This window comes from Molothrus aeneus, chromosome 16, assembly GCF_037042795.1.
Source record: "Molothrus aeneus isolate 106 chromosome 16, BPBGC_Maene_1.0, whole genome shotgun sequence".
NCBI classification, from domain to species: domain Eukaryota; kingdom Metazoa; phylum Chordata; class Aves; order Passeriformes; family Icteridae; genus Molothrus; species Molothrus aeneus.
This window is the reverse complement of record NC_089661.1, coordinates 14525768-14544856: the sequence shown is the minus strand read 5'-3', so window position 1 is coordinate 14544856 and position 19089 is coordinate 14525768. Positions and strand designations below refer to the sequence as shown.

Below are 19089 nucleotides of genomic sequence, written 5' to 3'. Positions count from 1 at the left end.
GGAACAGCTTCCCCCTGGCAGAGGGCAGGCATGGGTGGGATCAGGGCAAGGAAAGGGAGGGTGGCGAGGCCCTGGCAGAGGTGGTCTCACCCCTGGGAGTGTCCAGGGCCAGGTTGGGATGGTGGGAGGGGTCCCTGCCTGCAGCACGGGTGGGACTGGATGGGCTTTAAGGTCCCTCCCAACCCAACCCATTCCAGGATTCCATGGCTTGGTGTGGTTTAGGAGCTGTCAGAAAGGAGGGGATGAAATGAGCCCCCAGGAGGAAGTTCCCAAGTGCAGGAAGTGCCCAGGAGTTTCCCAGGGCAGTTTGATACTGTTCAGACCACGAATAAACCAAACCAAGAGCAGAAAAAAAGCACAGCTTGCAGAAAAGTCTCAAGATTTCCACTCTAGAACATCCAGCAAAGCTGTCCCAAGGATGGGTGAGCACTTCCAGCTGCCAGAACTGAGATTTTAAAAGACGTTTCTTTCAGTGGGAGTGACCCTGAACTTCCCAGAGCTGGGACAGGTGACAGCAGGAAAACGGGGAAATGTCTCGTCCACCTCCCAAGGAGGAGTCAGACGCAGGAGAACCTGGTGCAAATAGAAAAATTAAAAATAATCAAGGGAATGGCTGTGTCCCTGAGTGCTGTAAAGGATGATAATTCCTTATGTAATCCTGAAAGTGATTCATGTTTTGCTTCCCCTCATTTGTTGTGCAAGAGGCTAATTCGTGTCTGTATTTGTTACAAAGGCACGTTCTGTGGCAAATTAGGTGAACTAATTAGCTTATTACAGACTAAATGAAAGGAGATGGAACCTAAATTAACTGTGAGGTTTGGCATGATATGAAGATCCCTTTATTGCACATGAATTCCAGCCCCGACAATCCGAGCAGTAATTACAGGTATTGTTGTCACACGGCAGATGATGAATTACCCACCTCAACCAAGTCCAATTTAATTGGAATTACTGACAGTCCCAGTGGAGCAGGCAAAACCTTCCCACCTCCCTGACCTGCAGCCTCGGGGTGGCCAGGCCTGAGTGCAGAAATCCCTGATAAATAAAAAGGGATTGGGAAGCTGAAAGTTTGGCAAGAAGAGATGTTTCGGCTGCTTTGCAAAGCAGAGAAACTTTGAGTGGGTAATTTCACATAGGATTTGTAGGAAAGCAAGGCCTCTACTCACACTTTACTCCAGGGGTGATGCTTCTGGCACAAGTTGAAGGAAAAAGCAATCCCAGGCAGATGCAAGAGGAATGGTTTTCCCATTGGCTGCAGCACTGTCCAACGGCGCTGCTAATGCCTTGCTCTGCCCCCTCTGCTCCCCCACTCCCAGCAGATTTTGGGAAAGAATCAAAAGCTGGAATGGGAGGGAAAGGCCTGAGGTTTCCAGCTGTGCCCAAAGTCATTTTGGGGCTGTCACACTGGGTGCCTGTGTTTTCAGTGCTCATTGAGCAGAGGAATTTGGGATTCGGGACCAGAAGGAATTTTTTTCCTCCAATGGCTCAGCCTTTAAATTGGAGAGTGTGTCAGCAACGCTTCTCTGTGCTGAATTTGGCAAGAAAGAGTTTGGAGCTTTTCATTCCCACTGCTTGGAGATGATGCTTTGTCACTCAACTCGAATCTGTTTTGGATCACCGAAAATATTTCCCTGGAAATGACGGGGTTTGAGCTCTGTTGCTGTTGCTTTTTTTAATTTGGTCAGCCAAATAAACAGCACTTGCTGCATTTGAAGAGCTCTCAGGCTGAATACCCCAGCTAAAAATATCCAGCCCTTTTAAAGCAGCTCGGAGCGTGCTTCCAAGAGGGATTTGTTGCCTTTGGAAAATCTTTGTTTTGAAGGTTGGGAGGAGTTGTCTCGTGTAGGGCAGGGCAGAGAGGCCACCCTGATGCCAGGAGTGGTCCCATGACCCGTGGGGGTGCTGGATGGAATTAAAACCTCCTGTAGATGGAGTTTGGGCTTCCAAACCTCTGGAGTTTTGGGAGAGTTTCATCCAACCTCAGTCATGGATTCTTGTGTTTGGAGTAGGAAGAGGGGTCCTGCAGCAGAACCTGGAACCAGAGTCCAGTCAGGAGACCAGAAAGCTGCTGGTTGTGAGGAACATCAACAATTGACCCAAGGGAATGGCTGGAGCTGAGCCAGGGAGGGTTAGGTTGGATTCTAGGGAAAGGTTCTTCCCCCAGAGGGTTCTGGGGCACTGGAACAACTCTTCAGGGAATGGTCATGGCCCTGAAGGCTCCAGGAGGGTTTGGACACCACTCCCAGGGAGGCCCAGGGTGGGCTTGTTGGGGTGTCAGGGTTGAACTCTGCTCCTTCCAGCTCAGGATATTCCATAAGTCCATAATTCTCACAGGGAAATCTCACTTTGCTTTGGTTGCCCCAAATCTGCTCTGTGACCTTTCCCATGAGCCAAAGGTGCAGCTCCTTCACCCTCATTTCCTGGCCTGATCCTCCCAGATCTGCTTTGGAATCAGTTGTAAAATCCCCTCAGCTGGGAGCACAGATCTCGGCCTGCTTTTCCTTCCCTTTCCCTCGTGGCAAACCCTTCCTGTCCCAGCTGGGCTCTGACAGAAATCTGGGGTTTGTGGGGCTCCCAAGGTGAGCAGTTAAACCCTTCCCTTTGCCAAGGGTCCTTTCACAATCCATGGGGACAGGGATCATCGTCAAACTCGGGAATATGGGCAGGGTGGGATTTGATGGAGCAGCAGCTGAGGGAAATCAGGGAAGGTTTTGCTGTCAGATGAGGGCTTTGCATTGTTTAGTGTGAAACAACAATTCACCTTCCTTTGGAGCCAAACTGGGATTTGGGCTGGTTTTGATCCCAGGGCTACCATTCCATGAGGGTTGGGGTGACAAACAACAGCATCAGTGATGTGTCTGACTTCACCCCACACCTCAATTCCCACTTTGCTTCTCAAAATCCACCAGGAGCTGCCAGCACTGCCCTGGCATCGCCTTTATGGGACCAGATTTGGCAGGTCAGGAGCCCAAGACAGGGAAAGAAGCACAATTTCCTTTTCCCCCATCATTTAGGGCCACTTTTCAGAGCAGATTCCTGCTCTGCCAGGCTCAATTTATAAAGAAATGACAAGGCCTCGAAGTGAAAGGAAAAGCATCTGTTCAAAGGATGTTTCTCAATGTAATAAACCTGTTTTTCTGGCCACAGAGGTTCCTTAACGAGATGTTTCGGGAGGAAATAATTAAAATTGTGACGTTGGCTTCAAAAATAGGGATTTGATTATCTGCCAAGCTCGCTCTGCCTGTGCAATATTCCCTGGAATATTCACTGGGCAGTGCTTGGGAGCCAAATCCATGTTGCCCAAGAGGGTGAAATTCAGATAAGAGGCTTTCAGAAATAGAAGCTAAAGGCCTTATAAAACTTCCTGAAGCCATCAGGGTAATTAATAACTCTCACAATTTATAGCACTGGATCCCATCTTGATAAGTTTGATGAAAATAAAATATCAAAAAGCCTCGTAACAGAGCCAGGGGAATGAGGAGATAAAAACTAAATGACCCCAAACACTCATGGCCATGCTCAGAGTTGCTGTTGGGTTCAGGATAATTGATTTGGATGCAGATAATTCCCATTTTTTTCCCCCCAAAGGACTCAATTTAGGCCGAAGAAAAAGCGGCTGAGTGCAAATTAGAGGTGTCAGTCAAGATGAAGTCTTCAAATGTGGCTTTCTCTGGGTTTCCAGAGCATCTCCTGCCTCAGCCAGGCACTGAGCTCAGCCAGCAGCTGCAATCCTGGAATCAGAAGGAATTTCTGGTTGCCAGAGCTGCATTTTATCAGGATTTTAATAAGGGAGAGATGCTGATTTTGGGTGCCTGCTCAGGGAGGCTGACACTCCAAATGAATTTTGTTCAAGTAATCAGAGCAGGGAAATCTTGCCACGAGACAGCTCCAGGCTGGAGTTTTGTGTGCCCTGTGCTGGGTTCTGATCTTCCCAGGCTCGCTCCGCACGGCGCCTTTCCAACCTTCCCTCGACTGATCCATGGAGCTGGAGGTGGGTTTGGAGCTGCAGCTCTGGCACCAGCCCCTGGTGCTTTCTAGCAGCCAGGAATTCAGCCCTTGACTCGTGGAAGTTGGAGTTTGAACGAGGCTTTTCTCCCCCTGGATGATTCTTTTTGCTCTTTGTTATCTGACACTGGAGCAAAAAAAAAAAATATAAAAAACCCGTCCCGCTCTCTTGGAGTCGGCTGCAGCCAAGAACTTGCAAAGGTTTTGGCAGAGCTCAAAGGAAAGAGGGTTTATGATGAAAACTTCTCGACACAATAAAAGAAATCATTCTGTGCAAGCTCTGAAGTGACCCCAGGAAAAGCAGTGTAAACCTGCTGCCTCCCTGGGAGCACTGAGGAGGTCTGAGTTAATTGCCAGCATCTTTAATCTCCATTTCCCTCGTGATTTTCACTCTGGAGTTTTAGATTGACTCTGATTAGCTTGCCTAGAAGATCTGATTCTGTCCCCAATTACTCTCCTATAAATCAGACGAGCATCTTTATTACAGCTGATGAAATTACTGTGGCATGAGCAGAGCAGGGGGATCAGAATCAGCAAAGACCTAAAAAAATTAAATCTGATTGGGTTTTGTCCACACTCATCCTGCTCCTGTGAGTCAGGTGCTCAGGGAGTGTTCAAGCCAAGCATCAGTGAAATCAAAACCTTTCTCTGTGTTCCCCTGAGGGAGTTTTCTGTTAAATTCTTGCACTGAGGGTAGAGAGAATTGGGCAAAACTGAGAGATTTATTGGCGTTAATGGGAGATAAATTATTTAACCCAACCCTGGGGAAAGGGGTAAAGAACTGGAGGAGCAGGGAAGGACCTGAGCATCACCCAGGAGCTGAGTGGGGTGAGAGGACAGCCCTGTTCTCCTGGCAAGGCAGAAATCTTTTCCCAGGTACCTCCTGTGCCCCAGGTGAGGAGCAGGAGCAGCACCTCCAGCACCACCCTGCCAATCATCTTAATTGAATCTCCCGGCTCTGGCCCTGCAGCTGCTGATTTTCCTGTGCCTTGCACATCTTTCCCATCAAAGCAGAATTGGGAGCGAGTTCTCACCCTCTTATCTGGCTGACAAATAATTGTGGGTTGTGTTGGTGGGAGCCTTTGAACTGGAGCCTTTGGAGAGGCTCCTTAACGGGGCCCCGTGTGAACAAGCAGGGCTTGAGCAGCCTTTAATTACTGAGCAGGGATTGCCCAGATTGGGAAGCACCGGGAAAGGTGCTCCAGGGCTTTGGGAGACGTCCCTGGAGGGCTTGGAAGGGCAGTGAAGTGGATTAATCAGAGTGGGCATGAAGAGAGGAGAAAGTCCTTTCTCCTCGGTGGAACGAGCAAAGCAGTGCTGGGAAAACCTCCCCGAGCTGCTGGTTCTGAGTCCATGGAATCCCACAGGGCTTTGGGCTGCGGAAAAAAACCCCTCCAGTTTGGACAGGGACCCCTTCCACCCTCCCAGGCTGCTCCAAGCCCATCCAAGCTGGCCTGGAACACTTCCAGGGATGGGAGCTCAGCTGCTCTGAGGGTGGGATCAGAGCAGCAAACCCTGCAGGTGCCCCAGTTTGGCTTCCAAAACCAGTTAAAGGCTTTAGCTGGGGGTTTATAGAGCAGCTGTTGGCAGGTCCTGGTGCTCTGGTTCCCGTCTCACCAGGGCCTTGCTGGGGATGTGCATTTTTCCTTGGATCAGGGAAAGATGACCTCGGGGAGTCCTTGAAATCCAGCGGGAATGAGGCTGGAAGGAGCCCAGCCCTTGCAGGTGCCTGTGCACGTGTTGTCCTGCATTTCCCCAGAGCTTTGGGATTAAAAACCCTGCTGGATGTCTGGGAGCCTCCTCTTTTCCAGGAGAGCTGCTGCTGTTCCTGGATCCTGGCAGCCCAGGAATGAATCCCCCAACGTGCCAAACACCACGACAGGCCCCAGAGGTCCCCTTGTCCCTCCTGCATCCCCCTGCTTTACCAATGAGCAGTAAATAACACAAATTCTGATTACACCTGGAATATTCAGAGAGCTTGGTGAGCATTTTTCACCCTCCAGAGGAGGAACAGGGGGTGTTGATTGATTCTCGTGGGAAATACTGCCTCTCATGCAACAAAAATATCCCTGCAAGGGTTGGTGGGCCCTCAGTGCTGGCTCAGAAGCCCTCAGGTGACTCCTTTTTCTTTCTCTGTATTTAATGGGTTTAATCCATTGGATTTGAGGATTTCCAGCTAAATCCAAATCCAGTGTAGAGGTGCATCCCGTATTTTTGGGGTCCCTGGGTTGGTTTTTCGTCTGTCAGTGGGAATGGCTGGAGAACCTTCTGAGCATCCAGAGGGAAGGGAGGGATGGAGCCTGGGCAGCACAGAGGGAATAATTCCTGGGAAAGGGGCAGAGATTTGGTGTCACCTCCTGACGTGATCCCTCTGTTCTCTGTGACCCTACAAGGACTGCGGGAGGCTCAGCTGTGCACAGAGCCCTCACAGACACAGGACCTGCCCCAAAAGGACTTTGTTCTCTGTAAATGTGCTCAGGGAGAGGCAGGAAAGGGCAGGAGGAGTTTGATTGCTGTGCTGTTCCTCATGGATGAACACCCAGGCAGTTTAACCCCTTCCCACCCATGGGAATAACAGCACCAAGGGGAAAATGGGGACAAAAAGCTGCCCTGGATTGATCCTGGGGTAAATGATGGGTAAAGAATCCTCTGGGGTTTTGTTAAAGCTGTTTGTGGCAGGACAAGGGGCAGTGGTTTTAAACTGGCAGAGGGCAGGGTTAGATGGCATTTTGGGGGAGAAATTCTTCCTTGAGAGGCTGGAATGAAATTCCCAGAGAAGCTGTGGCTGCTCCAGCCCTGGGAATGTCCCAGGCCAGGCTGGATGGGTTTGGAGCAGCCTGGGACAGTGGGAGGTGTCCCTGCCATGGCAGGGATGGGATGGGATGGGATGGATGGGATGGATGGGATGGATGGATGGATGGATGGATGGATGGATGGATGGATGGATGGATGGATGGATGGATGGATGGATGGATGGATGAGCTCTGAGGTCCCTTTCCAACCTGAAGCATTCTGGGAAGCCAAGCTTTGCTGAGTGCTGTAATTCTCACAGCATTCTCATTCTCATAGCAGCAGTGCACCCCTCTGAGCTCTCACATTCCTAAAAACAAAATATCACCCACTGGAGGTGCTGGGGGTTGTCTCCAGGAGCTGCCAGTCCGTCTCCACAAGGTTCTGGTTTTCCAAAGGGCACAACCTCCTCCAGGAAGTGGAAAATTTAAATATTTAAGGCCGGAGGGGAAGGTACCACAAAGATTTCAGGCAGGACATGAGATGGAGGTGTTTAAAAGTGATTTTGTGACTGGCCAGTCCTTCCTGCTGCTCTGAGTGCTGGCTGATCAGCCAGGGTGGGGTGTGGAAGAGCAGCTGATGGATGTGAGGAGGAGCAGCAGAGGTGGGAGCAGTTTGTGGAAGCAGCCGAGGTGTCAGACCTGATCCCCCTGAGCCTTTAACAGCCCTGACACAGGAAACAGCTGCAGGGACAAATTTCACAAACGATCTCCTCCTTGGCAGATGAGCTTGGTTGGTTTTAGCTGTGCTGCCTCCTCACTCAGTGGGGTGAACCTCCACGGGAGGAAGGTCAGAAGAATGCTGGGAGAACATCAGCATTTTGAATTGAGGGTGAGAAATCCCAAAGAGGCAGCAGCCCCGAGCTGCTCTCTGGGTTCTGATGGTTGTGTGAATGTGTGGTCGGGTCCTGAAGATCCTTATCCAGGAGTTTCCTTCTGTTCCTCGAGTAAAAAAAAAAATAAATCCGGGGAATTCATGGATTTGTGCCTCAGTTCCCTGCAAGGTTTTATTCACTGCTTCAGGGTTTATGGATCAGCTTTTGGGGACACGCCAGGCAGAAAATCCCCTACACCCCTTCTCTTCCCACAGCAATTCCTTCCCTGCAAACGTGGTTTAAATCAGGGATGATGCCACTGAAATTGTGGGGTTTCCCAAGGCCCCCCAGGCTCAGGTGGGGTGGTGATGGGGATGTCCCTGGGAGTGGGTTCTGACAGGAGCTCAGATTCTGATGGAAATTGCAGTTCCAGGGTGGAATTTCAGCTCTAGTAGCAAGCCAGCACTGGAAGTTTGGGGTATTTTATCTAAATAAAAAGTGTAAATTACGTGGCAGAGCTCGCTTTGCTGTGCACACAGCCTGGGTGGTGTTAATTAAACCCTCAGCTGCTTTTTTTAGTGGAAGGAAGGCTGAGAAAACGAGCCTTAAATCAAGTCTACATTTAATTAAAGCCTCTCTTCCATTCAGATGCTCTCCCACTATGATAGTGGTGGTGCAGTTGGAATGCTGAGCCAGGAGGAATCAACAAGGAAATTGCGTTTGCAGAAACAAAATCAAGTTAAAAATGTGGGAATTTTCTGGGTTACATTACAAGAACAGCAGCTTGAGGTAAAACTCCAGATCTCTGCAGGGAAAGGAGTTGGGTTTTTTTTTGGGATTTTGATCCCTCCTTGGAATTCCTTTGCCTCAGAACCAGTGTTTCAGGTGGTTTATGTGAATGTTTCATGGTTTTAATTGTACCAGATTCCTGCAGGAACCTCAGGCCAGCCCTTTGGCCCCATTCCTTCTCTCTCAAACAAACTTGGGATGGATCCCAAGAGCTTCTGTGGAGGGATGGGTACCTGGCCCTATGGGAAAATGGATATTTAACAACTTTTGGGGTGACTTTTGTCCTCACACTCTTTTTCTCTGTCTCCCTGTAGGTGATAACCCTGGAAGGATGGGTGGACATCATGTATTACGTGATGGATGCACACTCTTTTTACAATTTTATATATTTTATATTGCTTATCATAGTAAGTATGACTTGGCAGATTCTCCTATTCCTTGTCCTTGGGGGGGTGAAGTTGTTCCCTGTTTTTTTCCACAGGGAAGAGCCAGGCAGGATTCAGGATTTTCCCTCCCTCTTGCCTTCCCACTCTTGGTCTTCTCATCTGGACGTGTCTGTGCCCAAAAATCCAGATTTTTTTTCCTCCTTTACACTCCTCAATGTGCCAGAGGGAGCCTCATTTCTTTGGAGACCCCTCAAACTTTTCAATTTCACCTGGAACCCTTTAAATAATAACAATTCTCATAGCAGCACTGCACCTCTCTGAGCTCTCACATTCCTAAAATCAAAATATCACCCACTGGAGGTGCTGGGGGTTGTCTCCATGAGCTGCCAGTCCATCTTCACAAGGTTCTGGTTTCCAAAGCTACCAGTCCATCTTCACAAGGTTCTCGTTTTCAAAGGGCACAACCTCCTCCAGGAAGTGGAAAAGTGAAATATTTAAGGCAGGTGGGGAAGGAGGTGTTTAAAAGTGATTTTGTGACTGGCCAGTCCTTCCAGGTAACCCTGTCCTTGTCAGGGTGGGTTTGGAGGCCTTGGGAAGTCCAGCCGGTTCCCAGCAGGAGTGGGAAAACCTGGATCAGAGCAGGGTGAGAGTGCCCTGGAGCAGTCAGGGATTCCTGAGCTGGGGCAATGGGCCATGAGCAGAGATTCACACTCCACTCCACTGAGCTGTTCTCTCCAAGTGGATCCATGTGGAAAAGGCAGAAGGTGACTCCTGCCCAAGTCACCTGGAGCTGGGAAAGGCACCTCTGCTGCTCCTCTGGCAGCATCCAGGCTGATACTGCACTCTGGAGAGCAGCACCACAAACCATCTCCACACAGCTTCCCTGAGCATTCACCAGAAAATCCCAGGTTCAATCCATCCATGCCCAGGGCTGGCCCTGCCCTGAGGTCACTCCCTTTTCACCCCTCAGGGCACCAATTCCCTGCTGGGAACATTGGACATTTCCCTTCTGAGTGGTGAAAAATCACTTTGTGGGCTCCACAGCTGAGGGGAGGATGCAGCTTCAGGTCACATCACAGTCTTGTCCTTGGGACTCGATTTTGAGAACTTGGTGTCCCCCAAGAGCACATCAGCTCATCCAGAGACTGAATCAGCCCCTCAGGAGCACTGAGTGTCCTGGAGATGCTTTTCTGTGTCAGGGAGCCACAGGAGCACAAGGTCACAGATCCATGGGTCCTGACTGTACCCCCAAAATGATTTCACACTCTTTTGGGGCGTGAAATGATTGAAGAAGAGAAGAGGATGTTTCAAACCAGCACCAATTGGACTTGACATCGTCTTTCCCTGCAGGCTGGCCAAATTTCAGGAAAAAATTCTTCACTGTAAGAGTGATTGGGCACTGGAATGGTCTGCCCAGGGAGGGGCTGGAGTCACCATCCCTGGATGTGATTAACAACAAGACCAAGAGGGGAAAATGTGGCACTCAGGGCCATGGTTTGGTTGATGAGGAGGTGTCGGGTCATAGGCTGGTCTTGATGATCCCAGAGGTCTTTTCCAAGACCTTTGTGAATGTCCAAAGCAACGTTGTGCTGGGCACTGTGTGTGTTTCCTACACCTGTGTTAGCAAATGTCACTGCTTGGAGGAGAGGAGAGTGGAGAAGGCTGTTGCTAAAATCATTGATCGTGCTTCAGAGCAGATTTAGCAGCTCAGGCGCACGTTGGCAGCACATTTGGCGAGCAGCCCCTGGGATTTGGCACGTTTGGAAATGCCAGGATTGCCAAGAGCTGCGTGTGGCAGTGAGGAGCTTCCCTCACTCTGTGCCATCCCTGCTTCTCGGGGCTTCTGCTGGTCACAGTGACCCCAAGATACCTTAGAAAGTCTCTTTTCCCAGCCCAGTGGTCAAAGAAGGAGTTAGAACTCTTCAGTTCTTGGTCTCAAGGTTGTTTATTGTTTCTTATCTATAAAATTCTTTCTCTGGCCTGCTGAGGCAGGACAGACAGAGGCACACTTCCTGTCTCTGGGGAGGTGTTATCTTTTTATACTAAAACAAGTTTTATCTTTTTATACTAAAAACTACGTGTACAATATTTACCATAACTTCCCAATACCTATCACCTATGTTAGACAGTGAGCTTCTACTCTAAACCAATCTAAAAGTGCCAACATCACAGCAGAAGATGGAGGTCAAGAAGAAGAAGGAGAAAGGCTGGACACACCAAGATTCCTCCATCTTGCCCCCTGAACCTCCATTCTAAAAACGCCAAAAATCGATTTTTCCACCTTGTGACAAACTATTTATTATTGTACTTACACTTTCATACCTTGCAGCTCCTCATATAAGGTTGGTAACTTTTTCCATGGGTCATAATCGAAGTCCCAGGCATCTTGGGCTCTGTGCCAGGGTCTCTGAGCCCCCTGGCATGGTCCTGGCAATCCAGGACAGCCTGAATTCCGACACCTGCTGACTCCCTCCCCTGCTCTCCCCACAGGTTGGCTCCTTCTTCATGATCAACCTGTGCCTGGTGGTGATTGCCACCCAATTTTCAGAGACCAAGCAGCGGGAGAACCAGCTGATGCAGGAGCAGCGGGCGCGCTACCTGTCCAACGACAGCACCATCGCCAGCTTCTCAGAGCCGGGCAGCTGCTACGAGGAGCTGCTCAAGTACATCTGCCACATCTTCAGGAAGGTGAAGAGAAGGACCATCCGCCTCTACAACAACTGGCAGAGCAAACGCCGGAAAAAAGTCAACCCCAACAGCAGCGGCGGGCAGAGCCAGCGGAGCAGGAGGAGAATCACCTCCATCCACCACCTGATCCACCACCACCACCACCACCACCACCACCACTACCACATCAGCAACGGGAGCCCGCGGGCGCCTCGTGCCAACCCCGAGCTCTGCGAGCTGGAGCTGCAGGTGATGAAGCCGGGCCGGCAGCTGATGCTGCCGCCGCCCAGGCCGCAGGGCCCCGCCGGGGCCGTGCACAGCATCTACCACGCCGACTGCCACGTGGAGGGGCCTCCCGGGGGCTGCAGGGCCGCCAGCAGCCCCGTGGGCAGCAAACTGGGCAGCCAGGGCAGCATGAACTACCCCACCATCCTGCCCTCGCCCGGCGGCAGGGCCGGCTCTGCGGCCCTGCCCAAAGGGAAGAAGAACGGGAATTCTCCGGCGGCCGTGGGGAACAGCCCTGGGAGTTTGGGCCTGGACTCGTACGGGAAGCTGCAGCAGCTGGTGGGAGAGCATGGTAAGGGCAACAGAGCTGGGGTTTATTTGGGAGAAGGGCAAATGGCTCCAGAGTTGAGGTTTTAATGTGAGGTGCTGAGGGTTGGGATGGCTGGGAGTGTGCTGTGGGACAGGTAAATCCTGCTGGAGGCCTCTTTGCTGTGGTTAGAAATTCAGGGTTTGAGCTCTCGTGTGCTTTGTGATATCCTGGATGCGCTCCCACTCTTCCCACCCAATCCCGGAGCTCTGCAGCCCCTGGGATTACACCTGCAGTGGATGCTGGAGCTCCAGCAGAGAACCCCCAGGGGCTGGGAGATGGTGCCTTGAAAAGGATGAGCAGGTGGAATCTGCAGGAGAAGCATAAGATAAAGCAAACTGAGGCGTTTAAAACAGGCAGGCACTGAAAGAACTCGAACCAGACACTTCCAGTTCTGCTCTGCTGGGCCCTGGAGCCTCTGAATCTCTTTTTGGCAAGGAGGAGCAGCAGTTTCAGTGCTCAGAGGACGTGTGGAGGGCAGGACAGGAGCAGAGCTGCGCATCTCAGGTTTTCCCTGTGTGCAGAAGAAATGTGGAACTGAGTTTTGCTGCAGATTTGGGGCTCCATTCAATCTGGGGAGCATTTTGGGGAACAGTTCAGTGCCTCTGTCCCATCCTCTCTGCACAGATGCAGCCACCCCAGCACAGCCAGGGAGGTTTTATCTCTCCTCACATATAAATCACCCACTGGAGCAGTGATTACACGCAACACTTGGATTTCTATTTTATAAAATGTTTTTCCAGTCCTCGTGGCTGGAGCTAAAAGCTGCAAAATACTCTTAAGCCCTCCAACAGTGAAAAGTCACAAAGATCCAGCTTCTATTTTTTAATCTCTTTAAGCCAAACTCGTCATTTGGTTTTTTCAATGCCTGTGTTTTCCAAAACTGTTTATTTGCGTCTGCATGGACACAAATATTTACCCTGGTGATGGATGTGCTGAAAAAATACCAAGCCTGGCTTTGAGGGGGTCACAGGAAAGCTTGCTTGACAGAGAGTTCGGGAGGCTTGCCTTTGTTAATTTTGTTGTTTTTAAGGACCACACAAAAGGGTAAAAGTGGATTGTTTATAGAAACTGCCTCGGGCAGACGCTTCCGAACGCTCGGGAGCTTGGCACGGGGGGCAAGGTTACTGCCAACAGTTCTGTTGTTCAGCAAGGACTTTTTATAAATCACTGCTTCATCCTTAGCTGTGCCAATTAGTGAAGGTTTTTAGGAGAATGCGTTTTTACCTTGAGATAAAAACCCAGGCTCTGCAGAAGGCTGGAATTGGGGAAGAAAGGAGCAGGAGAGCTGTTGAAATCAGAGTTTGGATCCTCCTGCTTGCTGCTGGGGTCCTTTTTAGGAGAAGAAAGGCCCAAATCTCGGTCCCAACTGTGACATCCCCAAGCCAATTCGGTGATTTAGGGGATTTTCCTGCAGCCTGGGGTGGTTCTTTGAAAGCTGGGATTAGATTGAGTTGTCATTAATAATGCAATTACAGTGTCCTCTTTCCACAGAGGGATTTCAGCCCAGAGGATGCCAAAATCCTTTAAACAAATCTCCTGGAATTGTTTTGTCTCTTCCAGAAGTGTGCTCACAGCTGGGAAGGGCTGGAAGGTGGGGAGAGGCTGTTCATCCATCCCCTGAGGGAAACGGGCTGGGGAGGGATTCGGGGCAGACCTGGAGACCTTGTGAGTGCCCAGCTCTTCCCTTCCATGGATCTGCCTCTTTCCAGGCCCCTCTTCCCACTCAGCCACTCCTGCAGGGCTGGGTCAGGGTCACTTCTGCAGCAGGAGTGATGGATGTGACTTCCAGGGGTTCTGGATGTGACTTCCAAGCTTTGGGATGATCTTTTAGCACCAGAGTGGAGCTCTTCCAGGCACAGCCCACAGTTCCCATTCCTCCATCCCTAAAACTCAGCAAAGGAGCCACGAGCAAGAATCCCAAGCTCTCCCAACCCTCCCTCAGCCTTTTTGGGGAAACAAAGAGTTTTTAATTCTCTCTCTTTTTTCCCAAGCCAACAAGCAGAGCGTGTTCAGTGCAAGACTTGTGCAGGGAGAGCACAGAAGTGCTAATTGAGAGCTTTAAGGAGCATTAACAGCCCGGGCTCTCCCAGCCCCAGCTGGAGGCCAGGTTGGTGTCTGCTGGGAAGGATGCAGTGGTGGGAGAGAGCATTCTCCTGCCTCTTTTGTTGTGGATTTGAAGAGCTCCGAGTACAGCCTGTTCCCCGTGTTCCCGTGCCCTGCAATGCTGGAGGTTATTTTAGCAGGCAGCCAAGGAGACTCTGGTATTTTGAAGACATCTGCGGCGCCAGGGCTTTTCATATCATTTTTAACACTTTGATAGCATTAAAAGCCATCTGGCAAACCCCCTGCCTGTGCTGCTGCCGGGGCTGGGCTGAGCCTTCTCCCCCCTTGGCTCAGTCAGTCCTGAGCAGGAGCACTGTGCAAGGGGCAAAATATTCCTGATCCTGGCTGTGGCTGTGACGCAATGCCCAGGAGCCAGGCCCGTCCTCCAAGGCCCTTCTGAAGGCCACTGATACCCACGTGACATTCAGGCCAGGAAAATGTGCTTTGACTCTTGTCACATCCTGGTTTTCCAGCGAAGGGATGCGTTGGCTTGGTTTGGAGCTGGGGCTGGAATCAGCATTCCTGCTGGGTGAGCTCCAAGCTCCAGGGCCCAGAGCCAGGAGCAGCCACTGCTTCAAAACTGATCCAAGTGGTCGCCATCCCACCTCCAGACAGGCACCACGTGGATGTGGCACTTATGGATGTGGTTTAATGGACTTAGAGGTGAGCTTAGAGGTCTTTTCCATGGTTCTGTGAGAGGGGAAGATTGTCCCTTTGCCTTATGTCCCTGAATCGCAAGGAATTGATGCTGTAATGGAATTCTGTGGGAAGCATCCTGTGCTCATGCCATTAATATCTGGTTGCTAAATATAAGGAGACTGAGAATAAGGTTCCTAAATATGAGGAAACTTAAGGACTGGATTCCTAAATATGAGGAAATAAAATCTGGGTGCTGTTCCACCCAAATCATCCCAGTTACTCTTGTCCCTGTCCTTCCATTCCCTGGCTCCAGGACAGCCAGCATTTCTCCTCACACCACAAAATGTGTTTGATTTTAAATCCCCCTGAAGGCTCAGCCCTGTGCCTCAGGCAGCGAATCCACCTGAGCTTTATTAAAGGCTGAAGGAGACAGAGGGGACCCGGTGACTCTCTGAGCTGTGATCCCAGCAGCCACCTTTGGTCCCTTCTCCCTCTCCCTCCTCATTAGGAACTAAATGGCAGTGGTGGCTAAATTGGGTGGAACAGCTTGATAGCGCTCAGAGATCGTTAGTGATGGGAGCTGCCCAGGCATAATCAGGAATAATGGAAAGGGAGGGATGGCACCGTCACTCTTCCCTCAGCCCAGGACACAAAATGAGGGCCACACTCCATGGAGAGCCCGTGGAGGGGGTAGAAGGTGGGAAAAGGGACCAAGAGGGGGAAATGAGGCAACCACCAGAGCTGCCTGGGAGGATAGAGGGATGGAAGGTGTTTTTAGGGTCTGGGGAATAATTCCTGTGAGGAGCAGCTGTGGTGGTTCAGCCTGGAGAAAAGGAGGCTTGGGGGGGACCTTGTGGCTCTGCACAACTCCCTCACAGGAGGGGACAGCCAGGGGGGGTCAGGCTCTGCTCCCAGGGAACAACAGGACAAGGGGGAATGACCTCATGTTGGCATGTGGTGGCTCATGGTGGCTCCCAGTGTGAGTGGCTCTTGGTGCATGGTGGCTTTTGGTGCACAATGTCTCCTGACACTTGGTGGCTCTTGGTTGCCCATGGTGGCTTTTGGTGCACGATGGCTCTCAGTTGTGTCTTGCAGTGGCTCATGGCCCACGGTGGCTCTCGGTGTCTGGTGGCTCTCAGTGGTGTCTCACGGTGGTGGCTCTCAGTGGCTTATGGCACGTGGTGGCTCTCAGTGCATGGTGGCTCTTGATGGTGTCTCTCAATGACTCTCAGTGGCCCATGGTGGCTCTCAGTGGCCCACGGTGACTCTCAGTGTCTGGTGGCTCTTGGTGGTGTCTCATGGTGGCTCTCAGCAGTGTCTCATGGTGACTCAGTGCATGGTGGCTCACAGTGGTGGCTCTTGGTGCATGGTGGCTCTCAGTGGTGTCTCATAGTGGCTCTAAGTGCATGATGGCTCTCAGTGGTGGCTCTCCGGTGCATGGTGGCTCTCAGCAGTGTCTCAGAGTGGCTCTCAGTGGTGGCTCTCAGCAGTATCTCATGGTGGCTCTCAGTGGTGTCTCGGTGTCTCACAGTGGCTCTTGGTGCATGGTGGCTCTCAATGGTGGCTCGCAGTGTCTGGTGTCTCTCAGTGGTGTCTCTCGGTGTCTCTCAGTGTCTGGTGTCTCACAGTGGTTCTCTTGGTGTCTCTCAGTGGTGTCTCTCAGTGGTGTCTCTTGGTGGTTCTCAGTGGTGTCTCTTGGTGGCTCTCAGTGTCTGGTGTCTCTCAGTGGTGGCTCTTGGTGTCTCACAGTGGCTCTCGGCGCATGGTGGCTCTCAGGGGTGTCTCTCAGTGGTGGCTCTCAGTGGTGTCTCTCGGTGTCTCTCAGTGGTGTCTCTTGGTGGCTCTCAGTGTCTGGTGTCTCTCAGTGGTTCTCTTGGTGTCTCACAGTGATGTCTCTCGGTGTCTCTCAGTGTCTCTCGGTGTCTCACGGTGCCCTTGCCCCGCAGGTCTCTGCCGGACGCCCAGCCGGCTGTCGGGGCTGAGCGCGGCCGGGGCCCTGCCCAGCGCTGGTGGCCCCGGGCTGAGCTGCGAGCTGCAGGACTGTCCCTTCTGTGCCAGCCTCCTGGACGACCCCGAGTTCGCCCTCAGCGACTCCGACAGCAACGGCGACTCCGACAGCAATGGCGTCTACGAGTTCACGCAGGACCTGCGCCACGGGGACCACCGGGACCAGCTCCAGCAGCAGCGGGGCAGGAGGAGGAGGAAGAAGAAGAAGGCCAAGGAGAGGAACAAGGTGGTGAAGCTCTGGAAGGCGTTCGGCACCAAACTCAAGAGGATCGTGGAGAGCAAGTACTTCAACCGCGGGATCATGATCGCCATCCTCATCAACACCCTCAGCATGGGCATCGAGTACCACGAGCAGGTGAGTGACCCCTCAGGGTTTGGGGTTTGGGTGCTCCTGCAGAGTGGTTTGGGGGTGGCTCTAAAGCGGTGTCAGGAGGAACGAGGATTTCTGTGGTTGGAAACAGGACTGAAAATGATCCCATGAGGAGCAGGAGAAGCCTTTGGGGTGTGAGACGCCTGGAAGTGCTGCTGGGGTGTGCAGAGCTGAAATGTGTGTGTTGGATGTGTCTGCTCAGAGCCTGGCTGCTCGTTGGCTGGGAATTATTCATACAAGTAGGAATTTTTGTAGTGGAAATACCTTTGGTCTGATGGTTGTGCTGGAGATAACCCAGGCAGAAATTTCTTCTTTGATCTAGAGCTTCAAATAAGACTTAAACTATCAGGCAATACTAAAAGCAACAAAGAAAAAGAAATTAGGGTGTCCCTGAAGGCTCCAAACCCTTTAATTTGCTCTCACAGGGTGTGAGTAGGACTTTATTGAAGTTTTTGGAGGGGGGGAAGAGGAATGGTGCTGTTCTTCCCAGTGCTGGGATGGCAGGAAGCAGAGCAGGAGCTGAGGACAGCTTGGAACTGGAGGGGCTGTGCCATGAGAGGGAGCTGAGACAGGAGAGCATCTCCACCTGGTCACCCTGGCAAAGTTCTGTTCTTCTGGGCTTTTCTTGCTTGGAAAAATTGGGGATTTTCCGCTGTTTTGTCAAGGTGTGCTCGGGAATTTCTCATGTCACCTCTGTGTCAGGTGCAGGAAACGCATCCCAACGAGGCCAGGTCTGCTTTTCTGGGATCAAAGGCATCCAGTGCTTCCCCAGAACCTTCCCTGCAGGGTCATGACCAGGTCAGGGTTATTTTTAGTGCTGCTCCTCCTCTCTTCCATGGTCTGTGTGTTTGGGAATGAGGAAAGGCAGAGCAGCATAATCTACCCAAAGGCAGGACACGAGAGAGGCTCTGCAGCTCCTTCTCCATCATTTCCCAGGATTAAGCACTGCTCAGGACCATGACAAAAAACCCTCTGGAGTGCTGCTATTTCATTTTCTCTCCACTCCTGTGCTTTAACCTCCCCTATTTTAGGCTGAGACTTATTTTCTCTCCAAAAAAAAAAAAAAAAAACAACAGGACTCAGCTAAAACAACCTCAACCGTGCAACGACAAATCAGAATTACAGCAAAGTGTCCAAACCCAGCAGAGATTAAGGTGTCCCTGTCAGCTCCCTGTTGAATCCTGCTTCGTTGTTCCACGAGAAGTTCTAAAATTGGGAAATACACCTTGTCAGTGGCTTCCGAATAGGCCATTCATCCCTCATTTCTGCATGGATACTCTTTTGTCAGGCAGATACAGCTTTGTCAGCCCTTGGATTTTGCCGTGATGGGAGCTTGGGGAAAACCTGAGGCAGGCAGTAGGAGAAAATCCAGGATCACATGGAGTGTGTCCCCAGTCAGTCCCATAAAAGCGAATTGGGATAATTACAGCCTTGCTGCTAACAAAGGAGAGCTGTAGCTGGCTGGCTTTTATTGGATTTTACCTTGTAAAAGCTTGGCTTTAGGGCATCTCAAAGCCAATGGCAATAAAGATTCCGAAGCTTTTTGGCTGCGGAGTGGCAGATCCCTGCCAGCTCTGCTCACAGGCACTGCCCAATAAAAGGGGAGGAAAATCGAAGTGAAACCTGGAAAAGGTCTCCCACGTGCCTGGGACACTGGGATAATGAGGTGCAGAGTGTCAGAGCCCAGCTTGGTGACACCTCACCTCCCAGTGGTGTCCCAGGGGCTGAGGGACTCTCCAAATCCAACAGGAAACTTCTCTGGGTTTTGGCACAAAACTCTGTGGCCTCTGTGGGCAAAGTGAGGGGGGATTTGGGAGCCCCCCTCGTGTGAGGATTGGCTGCAAGGCTGGGGTGGGGCTGGTTGGTGTGGAGAGCAGGAGGAGGTGTCTGGGCACAGGGCCCCAGAGGCAGAGCTGGGCTCTGG

General features: G+C 51.3%; 1 protein-coding gene across 1 annotated transcript in view; it reads left to right on the top strand.

Moving 5' to 3' along the window:
* Positions 1–19089, top strand: part of CACNA1H (calcium voltage-gated channel subunit alpha1 H) — a 111665-nt gene that overhangs the window by 19989 nt on the left and 72587 nt on the right. Inside the window, exons 6-8 of the mRNA XM_066560570.1 lie at positions 8713–8805; positions 11275–12028; positions 16735–17150. Coding sequence (XP_066416667.1) covers positions 8713–8805; positions 11275–12028; positions 16735–17150 — 1263 coding nt within the window. The remainder of the gene's footprint in view (positions 1–8712; positions 8806–11274; positions 12029–16734; positions 17151–19089) is intronic.